We start from the raw sequence: 20,667 nt of genomic DNA on the forward strand, positions 1-20,667 counted from the left end.
GAGAGATGTTCCCATCCTTTGCTCGTGTCCTGACAGAGTGCAATTTGTCATGTACACTGAAGTCAATCCGTCCTACACACAGTTTCTGGTACTTCCTGGTGAACAGAGGAACTAGGCTATGCACGAATCCCGGTCTGGATAAAGAGTAATGCCACGTAGCTCCGTATTATTTCCTGGAAGCTGACGAAAGGGGTCGATGCTAATAACTGTCAGCGCGTGCATATAAACAGTTGTCGGGTTCGGGTTTTTTATTCTTTTGTGGTTTGTTTTTGTTTGTTTGTTTGTTTTTTAATAGAAAGAGCGTTATTCATGAGGTCCTCTACTGACGATCACAAGTGAGTCGGAGAAGCAAGGGGTTTGACGGTGAAGGAAATCATCCTTACTGGGGTCCCCTGCCCTTGGGTGCTACCTGACCTTCTGCAGCTCCTGTCTCAGCCAGGAGGGCAGGGGCTGCCCCAGCCTGTGCAGCAGCTTGGACAACTCCACGTTGTGGTCTCTGTAGTAGCTCGACAGAAACGCTCGAGACTGAGAAGGGAGAAAAAAAAAACAACAAACCAAACCAACAGTCAAGGAAGGAAACCCATCCGATGGCAGATTTTGGCAGGTGCTCCCACCTGGGAGCTATGCACTGCTCCCAGCGGGGCTCTTAAGAAGGGGGAATTAATCTCCTGTCATTCAAAGCTCATTAAAAGTTTCTGATTTTTAAAACTATTCAGCTAGTGAAAATTAAAAAAAAAAAAAAAAAAAAAAAGAAAGAAATGAGTGTATTTAGTTTAGGAGTCAAATACAGGGTGAATATTAAAAAATGTGAAGTTAAAGCTCTGGAAAGCCCTTACCTCTTGGTCCATTGGTGGGTATTTTCGACCTTTGCTTTTTCCCAGGCACTTTGTTTTCCCTCCTTCCAATAACTGGCACCAAAAGCCTTTCTGAGGGTCAAACCTATAGAGGATTATACTTTTTTGAAAGACCTCACTACAGAAGAATCTTTCAGCTAAGACATCAGTTTTAGCCAACAATTATCGCTGCACGCATCTCTCTAGACGACTGAACTACTGAGGCCAGAGTGGGAGACAGCTTTCCTCTCTTGCGAAAGCTCTGGGAATTTATATTTTCCACAAATTTGCCTTGGGAGTGGCTCGAGGCAAGAAGTTTTTCACATTGTATTTTACCTACACTAGCTAATTTTTATTCTACTTGTCCAGCATAGAGGGTACAAGTTTTAAGCGTTGATCTACAGGATGCCAGTCAAAGTCCTGAGCCTCAGTCTCAAGGATCTTACACCGCCCCACTCCAGACTGTGACTCGTTTTATTGTCTGCTTTTGGTCAGAGATTTTATTCGTGTCAAACTGCTCCATGTATCCCTGCAGGATGCTGACGTTTTGATCAATTGACCCTTGAACAAAGAACGTTTTGTTGAAAAAAAATTACTAATCGTCTCGTTTCCTGGAATTAGATGCGCCGTATTCTCAAGGGCATTGTCGGCTGTGCTCAAGGAAAGCTCTCCATATGGCCAGTCGGAGCTGATGCTATTGTAGGTCAGCATCGTCAAGGTGAGAGCGGTTAAAAAGGGCAAGCGGATCTATTATTTGCTGACTTCAACAGGCATAGGCTCAATCCCTAATGTCTATTTACACAGAAAAGTATGCGATTGTTGCATGACTACGAAACGATGAGAAATATAGTACTGAAATGGTTTCTGTTGATTTTGAGTGAAATAAGCAGTGTTCAGGTCTACTGAAAGAATGGCTGGTTGGTTGTTGATAATTTAACGGCACTTGAGAAGGTGGCTGCTCCATATCATTAGATCTAAATACCATTTTCATTCCAAAGATGGCATTATAGCATAAACACTGTCTTAGCAGTCTTATCTGAAATACGCAATTTGATCTCGATGTCTAAAATTCAAAGATAAAGGAATTTTAGATTAAGGCTTTAAAACACGTAGTCACTAAGGAATGAACAACACGCAGCGTTAAGTTTTGAATTTATTGCTGTGGGACTTGCAGCATGCATAAAACATTGAAAAGGTTCGCGTTTCTGCTATTCAGCAGATGTTTGAAAAGGATGAAGTATAATTGGCTGGAACACGGAGTTAATTAGTTACAGACTACCTTTTTGCCCTGGCTCTATCCGTATGACACGGGTGCACCTGCAATTTGCTGCTGTACATGAGCAAACTAATTTCCGGAGAAGGGTGAACCTTCTTCACATTTTTTTTTTTCTTGCCCAGACTATTACTACAGGCCTGACCCTTGTTTCCTAAATTCTCTCAGTAGCTGTATCAATTAAAAATAAATAAATCATTGATTAAATGGATGTATCGATGATGGATTCATTTCCACTTTGGCCTTTTCCATCTGCTCATTGCATGGTGAAGTACTTCAGCTGGCTTGCACTAATTTCCCAAGAGAAGCAGCAATATAGTGTGCTGGGTAACAGGAAAACTGCAAAACTATGCCCCAAACAATATTTCTGCCTCAGAAGGAGCATACTGAGCATTATTAAGAATATGTGCAAATTTGGGAAGGGGAAAAGAGTGTGAGACAGCTCGGGCTGAATTCAACCCATTGCGTTCAGGTATTATGAAACTCTCAGGAGTCCTGAAAACGTAATTGGGCACAATGGAAGTATTTATTTATAAATGGTGATAGCCTTAAGGCAAAAGTTACAAGTCAGCTTTTATAAAGCAGTCAGCAGAAGCCTTTCCTCCAGGCTCGGTTATCTTTTCTTTTCTTCCCTTGCAGAGTAAGCCTGTGGGAGATGCGGGGTTGAACCCAGACACCCGTACGCCCACCCCACCCCTCGGGAAGTCAGGACCCGATGCCCGAGGTGGGGATGGCACCTGCAAGGGGCTGTCTGCACCCAAACCCGGACAAGAGAAAAGATTGACTTAAATGTACGCTCCCCTAATCCTGTCTTTTCCTTTCCCTCCTGTTGTTCACACGAGGGAAAATGAGGGAAATCTCCCCTGTGAGACTGGACGTGGAGCTGCCTCTGTGGGCAGAGCGTGGCATGATGAGCCGGGATGGACAAAGTGGCATTTTGGCTGCCCTTTGCCAAAACCAGTCTCTGTCCTGCATCCCTCCTTCGCTGCCTGCTGAGAAAAACAAAGGGAACCACTGGTCCACGCTATGCTGGCCCTCATGACCGTGAGGATGTTGGGCATGAAATACATCTTCCTAGCAGTCAGTGGAGCTTCGGTAGGGTCATCTGTTGATTAAGAGGAAAGGGATCCCAATGTCTTTCTATTGATGGCATTATGTGTAAAAGACTTGCAACATCAGTTGATTTTCCCCCTTTGTTTTCACTACTCTAATAAAAATTGCAGGTTTTAGAATCATCGAATGGTTTGGGTTGGAAGGGACCATGAAAGGTCATCTAGTCCAACCCCCCTGCAATGAGCAGGGACCTCTTCAACTCCATCAGGTTGCTCAGAGCCCCGTCCAACCTGACCTTGAATGTTCCCAGGCATGGGGCATCTACCACCTCTCTGGGCAACCCGTGCCAGTGGTTCACCACCCTCGTTGTAAAAAATGTCTTCCTTTATCTAGTCTGAATCTAGGTCCTCTTTAGCAGCCGGGGCTCTCGCTAAGCTGGCGTGATGTGCGCTTCTCTCCAGATACCCGAGCCCTGCCTCTGTCTCCCCTCTGCAATCTTCCCATGGCTCTGATTAGTACCTTCCTCCTGCCTGGGTTCATTTTACTTTCCTGTAAGACGCTCACGTAATTACTCAGGGTGATGAACCTGTTGCTCACTAGTGTTTGCAGGACTGGGTCCTTAGGCTGCTTTGTGACAACTTTAAAAATGAGTGGTATACAGTTATTAGGCAGTAATGACTAGGAACGATCCTATGCAATCTTTTTTACTTTGACAGTCCTACCATAAAGCAACTACATTGTTTAATGCATTTTTCTCTTCCATCCTAAATCCATACAGAAGCGTGTGCTTCCACAGCACATTTGCATTCTTGATGCCTCTAAACAGTGACTGCATAATTTTATAGATCTGTTTACAATCCATTTTTCCTGTCCAAACAAATATGAGAGGCCAAATTTTTTCCTGGTGGGTGACTCCACCGACTTTAATTTAGTTACAGAAAGGAAGATATATGCATGTGGGTGTGTATTTTTAAAAACCTAGCAGAAGGCACTGCAGATGTGCAGCAGCAGTTGTTCAAACATCAGTAGTTCAGCTGTGTATTCAAACCGCTCCTCTATTTCATCCGCTTTGGAGACCGATGACTTAAAAAATGACATTCTGAAATCCCGAATTTTTCCTCTAGAAAAAGATTTTGGCAGAGCAACGTTCTGAAGACTCAAAGAACAACGAGCACTCAACTCTCACTTGATACCTATTATATAAATAACCATAATCCACCCAGCGGAGGAAACATTAAAAAATAATGATAAGCAGAGAGGAGGCAGTGTGGGGTAGGTGGAAAGTCCGTGGTCTCATTTTCCCACAGTTTTCCTGGTAGCAGGCTGCGGGGAAGGGGAAGTACAGGCTTTTCTACTTCTCACCCCGCCGTGCAGGCTCGCGCTGTCTGCTTGCACACTGACTTGGAAAAACCTCCACCGCAGTGCCAGGCTTCCCAGCCCACGGACGTCCCAGGGCTCTCCCAGCCCAGCGCTTCTGGCTGGAACGAGCTGATGCTCCTCAGACGGAGACGCTCAGTGCAAAAGCTTCTTACAATTTTCTGCCAGACTAGGAGGGGAGAGAGAAATTCAGCCCACTCCCGCCCCTGCAGAGACTCTGCCTTCCTGCGGGGAATTGGGAAATGTCAGAGAGAGAGTGCCCCACAGGCCATTAATCCCCTTGCACGGGGAAAGCCTCACCCGCCGGGTAGCGAGGATGAGAGATGTGATCCAGGCTCGTCGCGGCTGCCTTAGCTGCCTTTGCTAGATCCCAACCAAAGACTGTGGGAATTCAGTCCAAGGGCTTTCCCTAAGTTCGGGGGACCTTGATCTGGGCTCCTGCAGAGCACCTGCAGTTTTGGCACCGACACTCCAGGCCACGAACAGTCAGGCTGCTCGGTCTGAGGGTTTTGTGCTTCACAGGCAAATACGAGCTTCTCCCCACGCTCCAGGTGCTGCGCTTCAGCCCGGCACTTCCAGGTTAGGGATCTGCTCTTAGTAGCTTCTAATTTTAAGTGTACAGACTAAATTCTTCTGTGCCATGTGTCGGGCTACTACCACCAGGTAAAAGGTTGGCAGAATTGGCTCAACCATCTGTGAAAATGGGATTAGGGAGTGAGATATTTGGTCCCTATTAAAAGCAAACAATCAAAGAAAGCATGCAAATAGATGAATCCTATCATACTGAGTGCTTCTAACCCAATCTCTGTCATTAGACTCCAATATCAATGTGATAAAAATGTTGAAGCCAAACTTTTCACACCTGACACAAGACTGTCATAAGGTTCAACGATCTGATGTGCAAAGGTGTGCTGAACTCTTACATGCACAACTCACATCAACGGAACAGATACTTTACACAGTGAAAGCAAAACTAGGTACCCTGAGACAACAAGTCCTGGGCATCTCTGGTCGAACGCTCAAACTTAGCAGACATTTTTTACATGAATCTGGGCCTTTGTTCTACGTCTAATACAAAAGCCGGAGCAGTCATTTGTTCTGTAAGTTGTGCAAAGCAGAGATGGCATGTGGAAATGTATGCAATCATCCAATTAAATTCTGTAAGGTATTATACGTATGCAAGTTCAAGGAAAACCGGATGGGTGTTAAATATGACTTTAAGGAAACCCCAAGCTTTGCAAAATTATCATTGTTGTAATGTGGGGTTTGTTTGTTTGTCATTAATGCCCAGGTGTTCTTGGTAGGAGGGGAGGTACACCGTGATCCCATAGGGCAGATAATAAAGGAACAGACTCACGTTAGAGCTTCAGAGTAATTATAATGAGGAGAGACTCCAAGAAACTTCTGCACTTCATCCATCACGGTAGCTGGGTCACTTCTCAGCTGCTGTCCATCAATAATAAGCAACTGTAGGCGTAAATATAGTAGCTATTTAGAAACAGGACTAAGATTAACAGAAGAATAACATTATTTCCCTTCTGTGACAACATGAATTTAAGTTAGCATGTGACTTTGTACAGTGCTAATAGCAATCATATGGATGAACTTCTTTTTAGATTTACTTTTTACTTTATTATGTTGAATTTGTACAAGTGGGCACCTTGTAACTCTGTGTGTGGACATCCTTCAAACGCAAGAGTTAACTCTCACAAGCCAAACCCGAGTCTCAGACTTCTGAGAAAAAGAGATAAGGAAGGAATGTAAAAATACTGTTGAGGTTTACAACATGTCCATAGAAAAATCTGGCATGGAATAAGTAAAATAACAAAAAGTTCATATATATCTTAGAATTAAATGTTCAGAAACTATACAATTACCTGTTCAACAGTGATATTGTGGCAATTTATTTGAAACGTACCACCAGCCTATCAACCGTATAGACCTACAAAATTGTTAGCAAAGGGTTTTTTTGTTTTGTTTTGTTTTGTTTTTAATTAAAGATTGATGTGATGTAAAGGTACATTAACCTCCACAAGCAAATGTTAAGACAATATATCAAAAGTCTCCTGGAGTACCAAGCAGTATTACTAATAACTATTCTGGGCAGATGTGTTTTATATTTATTGTGAAGGCTTATAATGAATTATTAAGTTTTTGAGTGCAGAGGCTGAGTGAATGCACATTACTGAGTGCCCATTAGTAAGCACCGTGAGTGCACTCGCTGTGTGCACCTTATTAAGAATGAGTGCATTTTGTTGTGTATCTTGTAAATTTAATCACTATAACTATGAAACATGAGTGGTTACAAGGAATATGTCAATGTGCCTCTGAATGTTTAATAAGAGGGCCGCATTCGCTCTTCGCCATGGCAGGAAAAGGAGAGAAATCTTCGTGAGAGGCGGGCAGCAGCCCCGGCTGAGGGCAGAGAAGGAGGTAACAGAGCACGGGATGTTCAGCACCCTTTGCATGCTCCAAATTTGCTGGGACAGCCCCTTCTCCTTCGGAGGATCAAGCTGGGACGTGGTAGTGATAAGGAGACGTGCCCCGCTTGCTCCTAGGGCACTACTGCCCGGGGACGGCCCTTGCTGCGAGCTCGGCTGCTCTAGGCAGTTCTCCTTCCCCATTTATGAAAGAGTAGAAAGGCCAGAGATGAAAGAAGAAAGTAAATGACTGAGACTTTCTCCTTTCTCCTGGAAATGGGATTGACCCGCTTCTCCTCTTTGTAGTGCAGCTGAGACTGTATAAAAAGAAAAGTGAGGATTGCAAAAAGACAGAGCTGCTCTTTATTTGTGTTTTCCCAGGTCCCTGACTAAATAGGCGACACTTGGTTCTACCTCCTTTCAGCAAAATTCTGTCCCCTATCGAGCAATCCCTGGAGATACCTGTTCATTATGCTTGCTCATTAAATACTCTTTTACAACTTTTTCTTACAGTAGGTGGATGTATGAACTAAGGACCACGTCCACAGGTAAAGAGTGCCCGTGCATATATTTTGTAGTACTAAAATGTTTAAGTTTATATCTGTAAACAACCTTTTTAGTAATGGGAATATTCTTTAGGTCTATGTGTTTCCGTAAATTTTTCACAGGAAAGATTATGCAAGACAATTAAATAAAACGTCTGAAGGAAGATGGGGCAAAAGAAGGAATTTCTGCTCTAACACTGAGAAAGGCTAATTCCATATCAGGATCAAACAAATGTGAAATTTTCTATGAAAGGGAGTGAGTGGGAAGCGGCATGAAATTTCTGTTTAGAAAAAGCCCTGGCATTTTCAAAATGAATTTGTCAAGTCTTCCCACAATGTCTCATGCTGCAGCTGCTTGTTTCTTGGGACCCAGAAACCTTGACAACCTTGGCTGATCCTGAAAGGAACCCCCAAAGTCCCCCATCAAGCCCACGTGGCCACAGTTCATAGCGTTTTCCTGTTGCATCTTTACCATCAGAAGACAGAAAAATGAACACACTTCTGCCAAATATCCTGATCTTGTCAAATCTGCATTGCCTAACAGCTAAGAGTTCCAGTGGGAAATATCCCATCACCTCTAATGATGAGGCCATTCTCATTTGGGGACTTTAAGAGTTGATGAGCTCGGTGAAACAACGGGGTGGAAATTACCTGTGAAGCAGGGTAATGAGTTAACCATCTTTCGATATGGACAGCATACCATCCGGGTGTCAGGCATCTCTTCTGGAGAGTCCTTATCTCCGAGGGCGCCCAATGGCTGGACGTAATGACTTCATAAAAATTGAATTTCAGAGCAGCGGGGTCCTCATGAGATCGCTGATGCTAACGGGAGATATTTAGACACGTGTCACAAGGATGCTGAAGATTAAGCTGTAAGCCTCCCGGAGCTGTCGGGAGGGCTGTGCGGGCACGGCCAGCCCCCCCCCGTAGTCCGCAGCAGCCCCTCGGCTCCCCACCGGTGCCACTTCTGCCACGCAGGAGTCGGGGTCAGGGGGAAGGAAGCAGGATGGGCCACCATTCGGTCAAGGGCCCTCCTGGGACAGGTGGGAGGGGAGCTGAGGAGCCAAATTCTGCCAAAGTAGGCACAGGGTTTTTTTTCACTGCTTTGCATCTCGCAGTAGCGGTTGTAAAGGTGCAAATGAGATATTAAAAAGGGTGCAAACTGCAGCCCTATAGGCCATGTTTTACTCCTTGCAGAACTCGTAATAACAGTATCAGAAATGGTATATGTTATGCTTATTGCAACATTATTAATTTGTGTCTTTTTTAACACTGCTTTTAGTATTTCCTTTATCTGTATGACTACACCATATTTTACATGCATGCTTAAACGTCTCTTTAAAAATAGGTTTTTTGAAATAGTGCAGACTTTGTTATGGAAAGGTGTGGGCTCAGTAAAAGGCAAGAAAGAGCATCCTAGAGTTTCCTCAGAAAAACAATAAGCTTTCCTTCGTTTCCAAGGAGAGAAAAAAAAACCCAAAAACAAAACAGCCCAAACCCCAACTCTCCAGGCACAGCTCTTTTTAACTCTTTGGAAACTTTAGACCACACTGTACGCGTTTGTGCACCACCGCATATTGCTCAGCTTACACGCTGGAGGATGGGATGAGGTACCAGATTCTCAGCATCGAGAGATCTGATTTTCTAGCCAGGCCATGCTCATTTTCCCCCCTGCATCTCCCTAGGCGAGGAGCACTGCTTTTCCTCTCTGCAGTGTCAGCTGTAATTGAGATTAAACGGTTTGTTTACAGCTGGTGGCAGCTCTGTGCTGAGAAGTTTCATCATTTATGACACTGGTGTCACAGGTGCCAACTGCAAAAGCTGGCATTCAGCATCCTTGCACTTCTACACAGCGCAAATGCCTTGCAATAAATCCCGTTCTTGCTCAAGGACACAAATTCTCACTGTTGCCCATCATTCCCTGCCATTGATTTCACTGCCCGTTTCTCGAAGGCGAGGTCCGTACCTGGTACCAGGAATACGCCCGATCGGATGGGTCGATGAGGATGGTGATGATCTTGGCCTTGGGGATGAGGGAAGCAGCTCGTTTAGGGGCTTCCTCAGAATGGAAATAGTTGGCACTTTTCTCAAAGAGGAGGTCAGTGGTGATGTTGGAAGGAGTGGGGAAGAAATCCATGTACCTGGGAGGTGAAGAAACTTGTTACAATTAGCAGTATCACAAAAGGGTCGTATCCCTGTGCTTCCCATTTCATGGTAGGCGAAAAGATGAATTTTCGGACGTAATTCTCATGAAGCAAAACTGAATTTCTCAGCTCACTGCAGAACTGGAATAGTGGGAACACATCTTGGCTCTTACATGGTGCTGGTAATAGCTAAAGCCTCCATGAAGTCAGGTAATTAGGCTTTTCCTTTGATGGAATGAGATTTTTGCTAATAAGTTCACTATCAAAGGGATATCTTTCACCAGTTTGGAGTGAGTTCAGTTTTAGCTGCAGAAAAAACTGGGAAAAGCTTCAAAATGTCAACCATTGAATTTTAACATTGTTGAAATATTTCATTTTGGAACTGACAAATCTTTTCTTTTAGACGTTTTCAGAATGCAAGATTTGAATTTTGGCTTTGAATGGTCTTTTCCACTTAAAATTGATTGGAAGTAAAAGTAAGTAAAGCAGAAATTTCAACTGAAAGGGTGAAGAATTCAAACAAAGCAAAAGGTGAAATTGTTTTAGAGGTATTTTTCCGTCCCTTTAGTTTTGCTGAACACTCCGGGAACTTCCAGTTTTGGTGGGGCTAACTGGTTTTTGTGTCCTCTCTATAGAAATGAAGTATGTGGGACCTCACCCTGCACACAGGACCCTACGGACTTTTGAACCTGCAGGCCAATTTTGGTGAAGCGTGGCAGAAGATGTCTCCAAGAGGCCAACCTCTTCCTCTACGTGTTGTGCAGAGGGTTGCAGAGGCGACACCACCCTCCCATCACCGCTCTTTCTTGGTACTACACCATGTACTCTACAATTGGTAAGCTCTTTCTTAACGCATCATGGAAAAACAAACACTGAGTGTTTCTTTCCCTTTATTTTTCGTGACACCTTGCACCGAGAAGCTGGTCTCGTAGTCGCGGGGACAGCCGGCTTTTATCGGTCAGCCTCGTTTGCTCCGCACGCTCTCCATGCCCTACGCGGGCAAGGAAAACCGCTCAAGATTAATCTGTTTCTGTGTAGTGTGATGTTTGTCTTATATTTCAGTTTTCACACAAGGATGAGAACTACTATTCCCTGTGGAAACGCAAACCTTACAAAAATGCTTTTCTTAAGCAAAAATAGTAAAAGCAATATTGAAACTTGTGATAGGAATGCCAACTGAAATGCTTTAGGGTGTGGGGTATTTTTCTCATGAAGAGAGGACTCAAATCTTACTTAATGAAAAGCTGCTTTTGAAGAAAAATAGTATAAATCAGAATAGATACAGTTATGAAAAGACAGGGATGCTGTTCAGCATGAAGACACATCGTAACTGAGCTGGCTATTGTATTCATTTGTGAAAAAAAAATAAGAAAATTGTTACTGTAATATCTAAACAAAATTAAGGACTTGATTAAATGTCCCATCATTATAAATTAGTTTCTCTTTCTGTCTGATAATGCCAAGCATAACAAATTCATCCAGCAATTATGTAGATGTCATACATGCTTCCGTAATTGGTCCATTGTGATCTACCACGTATCAATAATGAACGCTTCTTTTTTGTTATTCTTCTTACCAGTCAATTCCCTTGTGATAGTTGTTTCCGTTGAAGAACTGAACTTCTTCAAAAGTTTTTGGACTTGGGAGATTACTGATAATGGAAGGATGCATCAGAAGAAATAAGTAAAGCGCTGTTGTTCCTGCGACAACAAAAAGATGCCATTAGGAAATAGAAAAAACAACCCCTTTGACTTCATTCGTACAGGAAAGTACTTTAAATCAATGCACGCTGAGATATACAGGAAAATTAGATTACCTTTTACAAGAAAGTTGCCTATTGATGAAAGGCCCACGTACGCAGAAGGGGCTTTCAGAGGGAGGGGGGGAGTACGTGCAGGCTTCTCCGCTCATCGAACTTTTCCTATTTCCAAACTCTGAATTCTGCTCTCTGATGCAAGCACGGTATTGCTGCTGCTGACAGCACTTGCTTGACTGTGTGTTTAACCATTGAGGGAATTGGGCCTGAACACATTTGTTTTCAAACCATTTACGTTGCACAAAACTTTTCCAAAGCACTAATTGTGAGATTATGCTTTTGCTGCTCCCAGAACTGCGCTTTTGTGCTCCGTGTCCTTTTTCTGGGGGGGTCTGCTATTGAGGAATAAATTGTCTAATTCAATGCTGACAAACCTGTATGTCCTAAGTATGCTCTAAAATCCCAGTAACAGTACTTTTTTGTTATTTATTTGACAAAAACAACTGGAAATTTTTATATATATATAAAAGGATATATATTTTATATATATGTATTTATTGTCAATGAGGGTCTCAAATGATGTTGAAATAATTTGTTAAAGAACTTAATAACAATCTTAACACAGGGCAGCCTGACAGCATGGGGCTTTTTTGTGGTGAATGAATGCATTTTTGGTATAAAATCAGTTGTCCCTTTCTGTTGGCAGGGAAGGAGTTTCTGTCTGAATCCCGCAGGGATCGGGAGTGCACCGTCTCTCTGGCAGGGAGATGGCTTCAGTTTACAGCACACAAATACACAGATACAAAACAGGGAGCGGGGGAGTTACAAATTCATTACTTCTTACCTGTTTTCTGGGGTCCTATCACAAGAAATTTGGGTAGGTGGTCACAAGTTTTGTCTCTGGACCAAATATCCCTGTGTCGTTTGTCATCACACGGATTCTGAAGAAGAAAAGGCAGTTGTGTACATCCCGCTGGGGCTATCCCCAATGTTTGCATGCACGCGAGTCTTTGCAGGATCTAAATGTTATGCATTAACACCAGGGCCTTACAGTAAGTAGTAAAATCCCACATTTCCTCGTAAGAGTTTACTCTGGACAGATACTGAGCGCTCTGGTACGGATCCGTGGAAGCATTCAGGTACAGGGACCACACTCCTGGGTATCCTTCAGTGCCAATCCTTCCAGGGGTCCCAGAGAACTCCGTTAACGCTACACAGTTGTGCAAATCCCGGAAGGATTGGTGTCAAACTCCACACCCTGTGAGACTACTGCATTTCCTTCTCTCTGTTAGGCTTATTTCATAAACTCAGAGTCCATAGGCACGTAGGTAGGCACGTATGTGGTCCCTTTGACTAAAATTCTATGTGTATATAATGGTTTTGCATGACTGAGGATTAAGTTCAGTCATTAGGAAAAAAAAAAAAAAAGAAAAGAAAAAGAAGAAAAAAAAGATTAAAACATTGATTTAATCAAGTTTTCATTTGAGGTTAAAATGGAAACCTCTGTTTGAATAGCTTCAAGGCATTACTTACTTAGGTGACAAAATGGTTTCAGATGCATAGGACTTAATGCCAATTTTAATTTACCTAAGAACCCGAAAGGAAGGACAAAATAGAAATGTGGGATATTATTCATCTCCTTATCTTTCTACTACCTATGAATGCAAAATTAAAACGTGTGAACAAAAGGCCCCGCAGAAAAGGTTAGGACTGACTGCTCTTTAAAGCGGTTATCGTACAGATACTGCTTTTGCATAGTATTGGCTGGTAATAGAAGACAGAGATTGCTAGTGAATAAAGTTAACAAAATATAATGGAGAAAATAATTAACTGATGTGAATCGCTGCAGCTCCACTAAACTCAATGGAAATATTATAGATTTATACTTCTTTTGCATCTGGGCCAAAAATAATAGGGAAATTTTCTGCTCCGTTTTGCCAGGGAAGCCCAAAATAACTGCACGGATCTCCGTGGTGTCACTCTGGATTTATGCCTGCATAGCTAAACGCGCAGCGTGGCACATCATATTCTGAACAAGAGAAGAGCCAGATATCTGTAAGAATGATTAGGAAATTACAGTGTTGAGATTACAAGCAGCACGACTGTGCATTTGAAACAGAGATAGAAAACAGTCGGTCTGTGCAGAAACCCTTTTCCATTCTTAAACTAGCCGCCCATTTTGTGTTTGCTGCGCTGACCCCTCCTGCCTTCCCTTTTCCTCGCTGTTTCATGGAAGGGGGTTCAGAGGGTGAGAAATCCTCCTTGTAGCTGCGGTGATCCAACATTAGTGATTCCCCGTTAAGGGGTGCAACGAATCCGCGTCGTTTGCTTTGAGATAGCTCTCGCCACCGGCTGGCTGCGAGCATCTTACCGAGAGCGCAGCACAATCAGCGAACACAATGTGATGCATCAGCAGAACCGCAGGCGGGAGGGACGGGAAAGGAAGCTTTCTCCCACATAAATGGCGATTAGGTGCTTTTAGCATGTCTGATTTGGGGAGAGGGGAAGCTAATCCAGTTCTAGTCAAAAGCAGTGGTCTCTCAAAAAAATTTAAATAATCTAAGAAGGCATGGAGGAAGAAATAACATATCTGAACATGAAGTAGGATTTTTAATTTTTATACTTTTACAGGAAAAGATTCTTATTTCAACAAGTGGATTGTAATCGGAGGAGGAAGAGGATGTGACATTACCTGCCAAAGAGGGTCCGTCTGCTCCGGGAAGAGCTCAAAGTACTTCTGAGCCAGCTGAACTGGGGGCAGCGTCTGCAGGTTCAGGTTCGTCGAGCTCTTAACAAAGTTGGCTAGGTTCGCAAAGGTGTATAAGCCCAGGCGGTCGTTCCCGTAATTAGACAAATGGGTCATGAAGATGCTGATCTGGAAGCAAGAGAAACCCTTCAGTCGCAGGACATCAGGAGATGGCAGCGTCTGGCTGGAAGGGCAGGCACGGGGGGCCCGGGAGATTTGCCGAACCCTTTCTCCCCCACCCAAAACCCAAGGAATAACGTGAAGAATGTATTTCCCAGTATTTGCTTTGCAGGAGGTGATCAAACTTAGGTCCGTGGCTGCAAAGGCCTGGTTTATCTGTAGACTGTCATTATGAAGATGCTATCAAACTGAGTGTTGTTACTTGACTGATTGACTCAGTACGCTGGCCTAAGATAGGATGCGCAATGACACTGGAATTTAATTACACTGTTATCAAGAAATAACATCGTGGTGGTAACTGAACAGTGCATATTTCCCTTCTTTTTCAGCACGCTCTCTGAAGTTGGCAATCGATGACATGCAGCAGATTGCAAAAAGTACAAATTAACGTGACCACAGCAATTAAGCAGACCAGCGTGTCAGGCAGTGCACTTCTTTATAATGATATCACACTTCAAAGAGGCCTTGATGTCAGGTAAAAAAATTAGAGGTATGATGTTGGTTACAGCGAACTCCAGAATACGGTGTTGGGGAGTTTAGCAGTTTGCTGTCCTGCTGTCGTGCTGGAAATTTCTGGAAAAGGAAAATAAAGCACAGGTTCTGTGAAGACCATGGACAGCAATCCATTCACCTTCACGTTGGACCGGGTTGAGGCAAGGGACATGGGCTCGGCGCTCCCTCCGAGCCTTTTTGTGCCTGATTTCGGTTAGGTAGCTGGGTCGTAAAGCCTCGGGAGGGCTTGGTGCACGAGCAGTAGCCAGCCTGCTCAGCCACTGATGTCGCCTGCGTTCCCCAGCTAGGCTGCAGGTCTGCAGGCAGGGGTGGGCGTGTGAAGCCACGCGTGCTTTGGGGGCTGAAGCACCTGACTCTCAAAAGAGTAGTCATCAGCAGGGAGGATGCCTGATTCACAGGTAAATTGCTCTCTCTGCAGAGAGCTATCTCTGTCCAGGTGAGTCTTTTTGGATGATTAGGAGTGGGAACTGGCAGCACAGCGGGGGGCTGGGTGTGAGCTTATAAAGTGATGTGCAGGCAGCAGAGAGGAGGCAGCATGTGCACCTCCTTCCTTTGAGAGCTGTGGCAGTAGATCTGGGTCTCCAGCACCTCGGATGTGTGACTGCTCAGGTCAGTGAGTTTTGTTTCCCCCCCATCCCCCCACCCCTCCTGTGTCTCGAGGGAAGCTGGATGTAGTTTGAGTGATGTCTTGCACCATCCAGACACGGGGGATGATGTTTAGGCTGCAGTCTTTGAAGCTTGAAGTGTGCACTAGATACGCTGGAGATGTCGAGGTGTATGCTGCCCTTGCTGGAGGAAAAAGCAGGCGGGCTGTCCTGGCACCTTGGTCCCTGAGATAGAGCCCTGGGAACGTGTGTCTCAGTTGGGTGGCAACCAGGCTGCCCAGCAGTTTAGCTGCTGGAAAATCCTGAGTCTCAAAAGTCAGTCTTCACAACTAAAATGACTGCAAAATGCCTGGGGGTGTCTCAGGAAGGTTGTTATCACTGATCTACAGTGGGTCCTACTGACTGTGAAGAGCTTTCCAAAGCAAGCCACTGCTACCACCTGAAGATGAAGTCTACCCTTCATTGTGTTGCTCTTCTGTGGTCCCAGGTTTGAGCTGTAGCAGAAGAAAGTGCTGCTGGCAAAAACACTGTGTCTGTAACACACCATGCTGGTCTGACTTTCGAAATAACCACTGAAAGAAAAAGCTACAAGCTTTCCGCTTTCACCATCTTGCTCTGCCAACGTGGCCCTTCTTTAAGCATCAGCCCACAATGTTTAAAAACATGTCCATTAGTTTGTTAAATTATTGATAAGGCTTTTAGTACCTCCATAAGGTGAAGATGGATGGAGCTTAGGAGCAAGAGTCCCTTATGGCCGATCTGCAGTGTGTTTGCATTGTGCCCACTTTATTCCACAAAAGGTAATTTATTCTTTGCTTTTATTCTGTTCTGAGCCTCTGTTGAGCAAAGATTGGCAACTGTACAAGCTCTTTCTTCTCTTGACTTTGTGGATGCTGGAGCCTATGCATTTTATGACTGAAAGTGTCTGACATAACTGGAGTGAACACTGAAATTGCCCTGAACTTTGTGCGTATCCCTGTGCAGTACTCCAGAAACTTATAAGCAAGGTAATAAATCTTCTTTGGGTTTTCAGTCTACTGACCTTCTCCCTCATCTCCTCCCCAAAAAACCCCAACACAAGCATATCCTTTGTAGTTTCGAGTTCAACTCCTCTAAATGTGGCAAGTGCTTCCTGCAGACTATTTTAAAATGATGAAAAGGAAAACGCTTATAGGAAATGTTGATAGAGAATGTCGTCTTGTCTCTGAAGTGTTTTTTGATAAGTGCTAAAGGGTCTGCCAATGACAGTTAATATTGTTGCAGCAATTTAGTATTGTTGCAGCAAATAAAGTATGCAAGTAAATCTACGTGTTCATCTTGGGTTTTTTTACATGTGAATTTGAAAGATATTTTTTAAATGTAGAAAGGTACTTATGGGATATGGATATTAGCTTATTTAAAGAGTTTCATTAGGCTGCTGTCCAATGCGAAAGATCCAATTGATCACTCTTTATGGAGCCAGAAGATCTTAGATAGCGCTCTTGACTTCTTTTGCTCCATTGATCTTTTTTTGAAGTGGAAAAGCTTGAGATACGACGCATTGTACATGAGAGAAAACCATATCTAATTTTTTGCTGTCTGTCTCCAAATCAGTGGAGGCAAAAGGAGATGGGTTAACTGTGTTTACAGCATGGATGGACACAAAAATGTGTCTTCACAATGATGTGTGAATACATAGAAAATGCAATAGCTTAGAAACGTGCTGAGCTAGCACAATGCTGCCGCGTGCCTTGAGGCCGGCGCTGGGGTGCACGACGCTGCCGCACCGCTTTGCTGGGCTGTTTTGGTGGACACAAAAAGGCTTCGGAACCAGCCTCGAGGGCGAGAGTGAGGAAACCAGTGAAAACCAAGGGCCTTCCCCTCCTGCAGTGCTCTGAGCAAACTTGGTGAATAGAGGGGAAAGAGCCTTGTTTTCGTCCTTTCTATGACAAACAGTAAGCTACAGCACACAGTGACGCTAACCAGCAGGCAGCACTTCATCAAGGTAGGGATAATCCTTTTAGGAGGGAGGCAGGGTGCTGCTCTGCGCAACGGTGCGGTACGAAGGCAATAAATTGTTTCACATTCCTGAGGCTGGGGAGCGGGCTCTGGCTGCATTGTGCTACTCTTCGGGCTAAACTAGCATCAGCGATGTCTGTTACACAAATGCGCACGGAGTAAAATCCTTTCCTGTCACTACACAATCTATAGCCATGGGAAACGAGGTCGGTTGTGCGTTGTTTTGGCGCCGGTCGTGTTCCCCCATTGGTGCTGGAACACGGGCGCTTTGCAGGACGGCAGGCTTCGAATGATGCTGTAGTTTGTACCGATGTGGTATCTTATTAGCTTTGGCACTTTATCTCTCCCTCTGTCCCCGTCGCTGTGATCACTCATGTTGTGAGAGATGCGAAGGGGAAAGAATGCTGAAGGTGTAGGTAGGCAAACTTCGTTTTCTGCTCGCTTTCTGCCATCCCCCCTCTGATCCAGGTCTGTCGCTGCCTCCCTCTCATACCCTGTAGTATATCTTTCTCAAAATCACTTTCTCTTTTCTGCAGCCATGGTCCTTTTGTTACAGAAATACTCTTTTTAATTATTTTTTTTATCCCCTCATTTTATTGTAAGAAACATCTACAGATTTTATGTGTGGCTTTCAAAGACTTGCACACAAAAAAAAGAGAATTCAGAGATTTATGTTTTGCTGGTGGCAAACGCGAGGCACAGAGGCATGGTCTGATTTGCCAAGAATTAATGTCCCGTGGGGGAGCGTGCTGCTGGGCTGGTCTACCCTCCCGAGGGTGACCCACGCAGCACTTCGAGGAGCATCTTATCTGTATCTATATTAAATGGGAATGAACAGAGAGCTGTGGCACACAGACTATGGAAATTCAGATTTTTACTATTGTAATGGGCTTTTTTCTCCTGGTTTCTGTTGCCTGCTTTGTATTAACATTTCAGAGATGTCCACAGTGGTCTGCAATTTCTCTGCTCAAAAGAAAGAGGTGGGAGGAGAACAGCGATCTGAAATTTCTCAGACCACCTGGGCAGTTAATAGGCCATTCTGGTTGATAAATCATATTATTTCCATTAGGCTGGGTGGGCAGGGGAACAGACAGGGTATTTTACACTTCCTTCACTGACAGAATCCAACGGAAGCTATATCCTGTGTCTGGCTATTTGCCAGCTGCTCTGCTCCTAAACCCTAATATTTGGTTACTGACTTATTAACAGACCTGAACTGGTTGCACCTAGGATATGAGATTGTGATGGTGCTGTCAGTCATTTACAAACACCATTTTACTAGCTGGTGCTTGTTTCCAGGGCTTTTTAAAATCAGTTATAGCCAGAAATTATAGAGGTACAGCGTATTCTCTATACGTAATGTTTGTATATGCGTGCTTGTGTTAATACATAAAATGAAATCTAGATTAGATAGTAGAGAAAAATAAAGGGTGTGTGTTAAAATTATTGGAATATAAACCACGCTAGATCTGCTTGAAGTGTCCTGAGACTGTGTTCTGTACTCGGAGTTAGTTGCTCCAGATGCACGGCCCTGTGCCCCTATTAACGCAGAACGCAGAGGTTTATTTCCTCCTGTAGGTGCCAAACTCAGTGCAGTCTTAAGTAAAAGCACTCGATTTTGGACGAAGGTCAGCTACCTCTCTCTGGAGGGCACTAGGGTGCTAGGCTGTTCTAAGACTGGAAATCATATTTGTCTTTTTTGGGAGGATCGTCCCAGAGAAAAGCAAACCGCTGTAGATCCTGCCGTGTGGATGTTGCCTTCAAGAGAAGTTTGCAGCAAGTGTTGAACTCCAGGGGGATGTTCAGACCGGCTGGGGGACCCGCATCGTGCGAGCAGTAGTCGGGCAGCTATGAAGATCCCATTAGCCACTTAGCTGTGCTTTCGGAGGCTTAAATTCCTTATTATGTGTGACCACCAGGAGTGCAAATATCCTGAAGGTCAAAGCATAAAGCGACTTCCAAACCCAGGACAGATTTGCTTTTAAAACTCTATCCTTTATGTGTGCGCGTTTGTTTACCGCAGGACGTAGTTTATGCTATCCGGGCAGCTTTGAGTGCGGGAGTGTTTGAGGTTTTGCTCCAAAGCTGGGCCTTAGGATGAGTGAGGCTGAACCCTACCCTCAGCTGGTGTGAATCCCTCCAGCCTGGGTGAAATCTGCAGCTGTGTTGATTTGTACAGCAGCTGATGTTATTAAATAAGATTGCTTCCTCTGTGTTCCCCAGGAGCCCGTGCTCCATAGCCACCAATGTCCTCACCGTCTATCCTAGCGAATTAAAACAATTCTGAAATTAGCACAAAGCTTCTGGTTTCTCCTTGAGAATAACACATGCCTACATGCTAGGAATCCTGGACAAAGGATTGTTAGTGCTCCAGCTTCCAGCTGAAGCGTAACCCAACCAATCTCCCTGTTGTATCTGGCCAGTCTCAAGGACGGCTATCTGATAGTTGGAATCAAATATTGTTGACGTTTGAAACAATGACTATCCATTGATCTAGCACTTACAATGAAAAAATCAATTACAAAACTTAGGTATAAATGTGCTCCACCCCATCCTCTCAGCCATTCAATAATTAAATAGGATCGATGCTCCCTCTTAGGTCCTTTTCTCCCGCTCATCCTTTGGCCCTGCCCCATTGCTGGAAAGTCCAGGAAATGAGAGAGGTTTTGGTGCGAGTCCTGCTCCCCTAAGAGGAACTTGTTGCTTGCTGTCTTTAACAACTTTTTTCCTTGCTTCTGCACCTCTTAAATAAAATGTGCAAGAAAGGAGGAATTAATGCATGCAAATAATCCAGGGGTATGGCTCAACCTTGTGCAAAACAAACACATGTTGGGAAATATATGGTGCAGGCACCCTGTTCTTGTAGAAATGCGGTAGCGTATTTACTGCTCTTCTCTGCTCCTCTCTTGCCTGAATGTTGCCCAGAAAAATGAAATTTGCTATTCCATCCTTTTTGCATTGTGCTTAGAAAAGGCTGTACTGTTGCTCCAAGAGCAAACTCTCATAATTGGATCTAGATGGCAGCATGTTGTATTTCTGAATGTGTAAATGGGATGTCATGGCTGAGAAATGCAAAACTGTCAAGTGTCCATTTACTAATACCAAGTAGCTCTATGCTAGGCTGACCACAGAAATACCTCTTTCAGTTTCAAGTGTTTAATATATTTCACATCCTGACAGCCTCCTATTATGGATTACAGACTCTTCTTGTACCTTATGAGCCA

General features: G+C 44.0%; 1 protein-coding gene across 4 annotated transcripts in view; it reads right to left on the reverse strand.

The window, feature by feature from the left end:
- Positions 1-262: 262 nt before the first annotated feature.
- Positions 263-20,667, reverse strand: part of LOC104635493 (bifunctional heparan sulfate N-deacetylase/N-sulfotransferase 4) — a 144,747-nt gene continuing 124,342 nt past the window's right edge. For all 4 annotated transcript variants that reach the window (XM_075751013.1, XM_075751015.1, XM_075751014.1 and 1 more), the window contains 8 exons: positions 14,094-14,276; positions 12,246-12,342; positions 11,222-11,345; positions 9,468-9,642; positions 8,153-8,323; positions 5,894-6,003; positions 837-939; positions 263-525 (listed from right to left, as the gene is read on the reverse strand). In XM_075751013.1, the coding sequence (XP_075607128.1) occupies positions 406-525; positions 837-939; positions 5,894-6,003; positions 8,153-8,323; positions 9,468-9,642; positions 11,222-11,345; positions 12,246-12,342; positions 14,094-14,276 (1,083 nt within the window). In that variant the 3' untranslated portion in view covers positions 263-405. The remainder of the gene's footprint in view (positions 526-836; positions 940-5,893; positions 6,004-8,152; positions 8,324-9,467; positions 9,643-11,221; positions 11,346-12,245; positions 12,343-14,093; positions 14,277-20,667) is intronic.

This window comes from Balearica regulorum, chromosome 4 (assembly GCF_011004875.1).
Source record: "Balearica regulorum gibbericeps isolate bBalReg1 chromosome 4, bBalReg1.pri, whole genome shotgun sequence".
NCBI lineage: Eukaryota > Metazoa > Chordata > Aves > Gruiformes > Gruidae > Balearica > Balearica regulorum.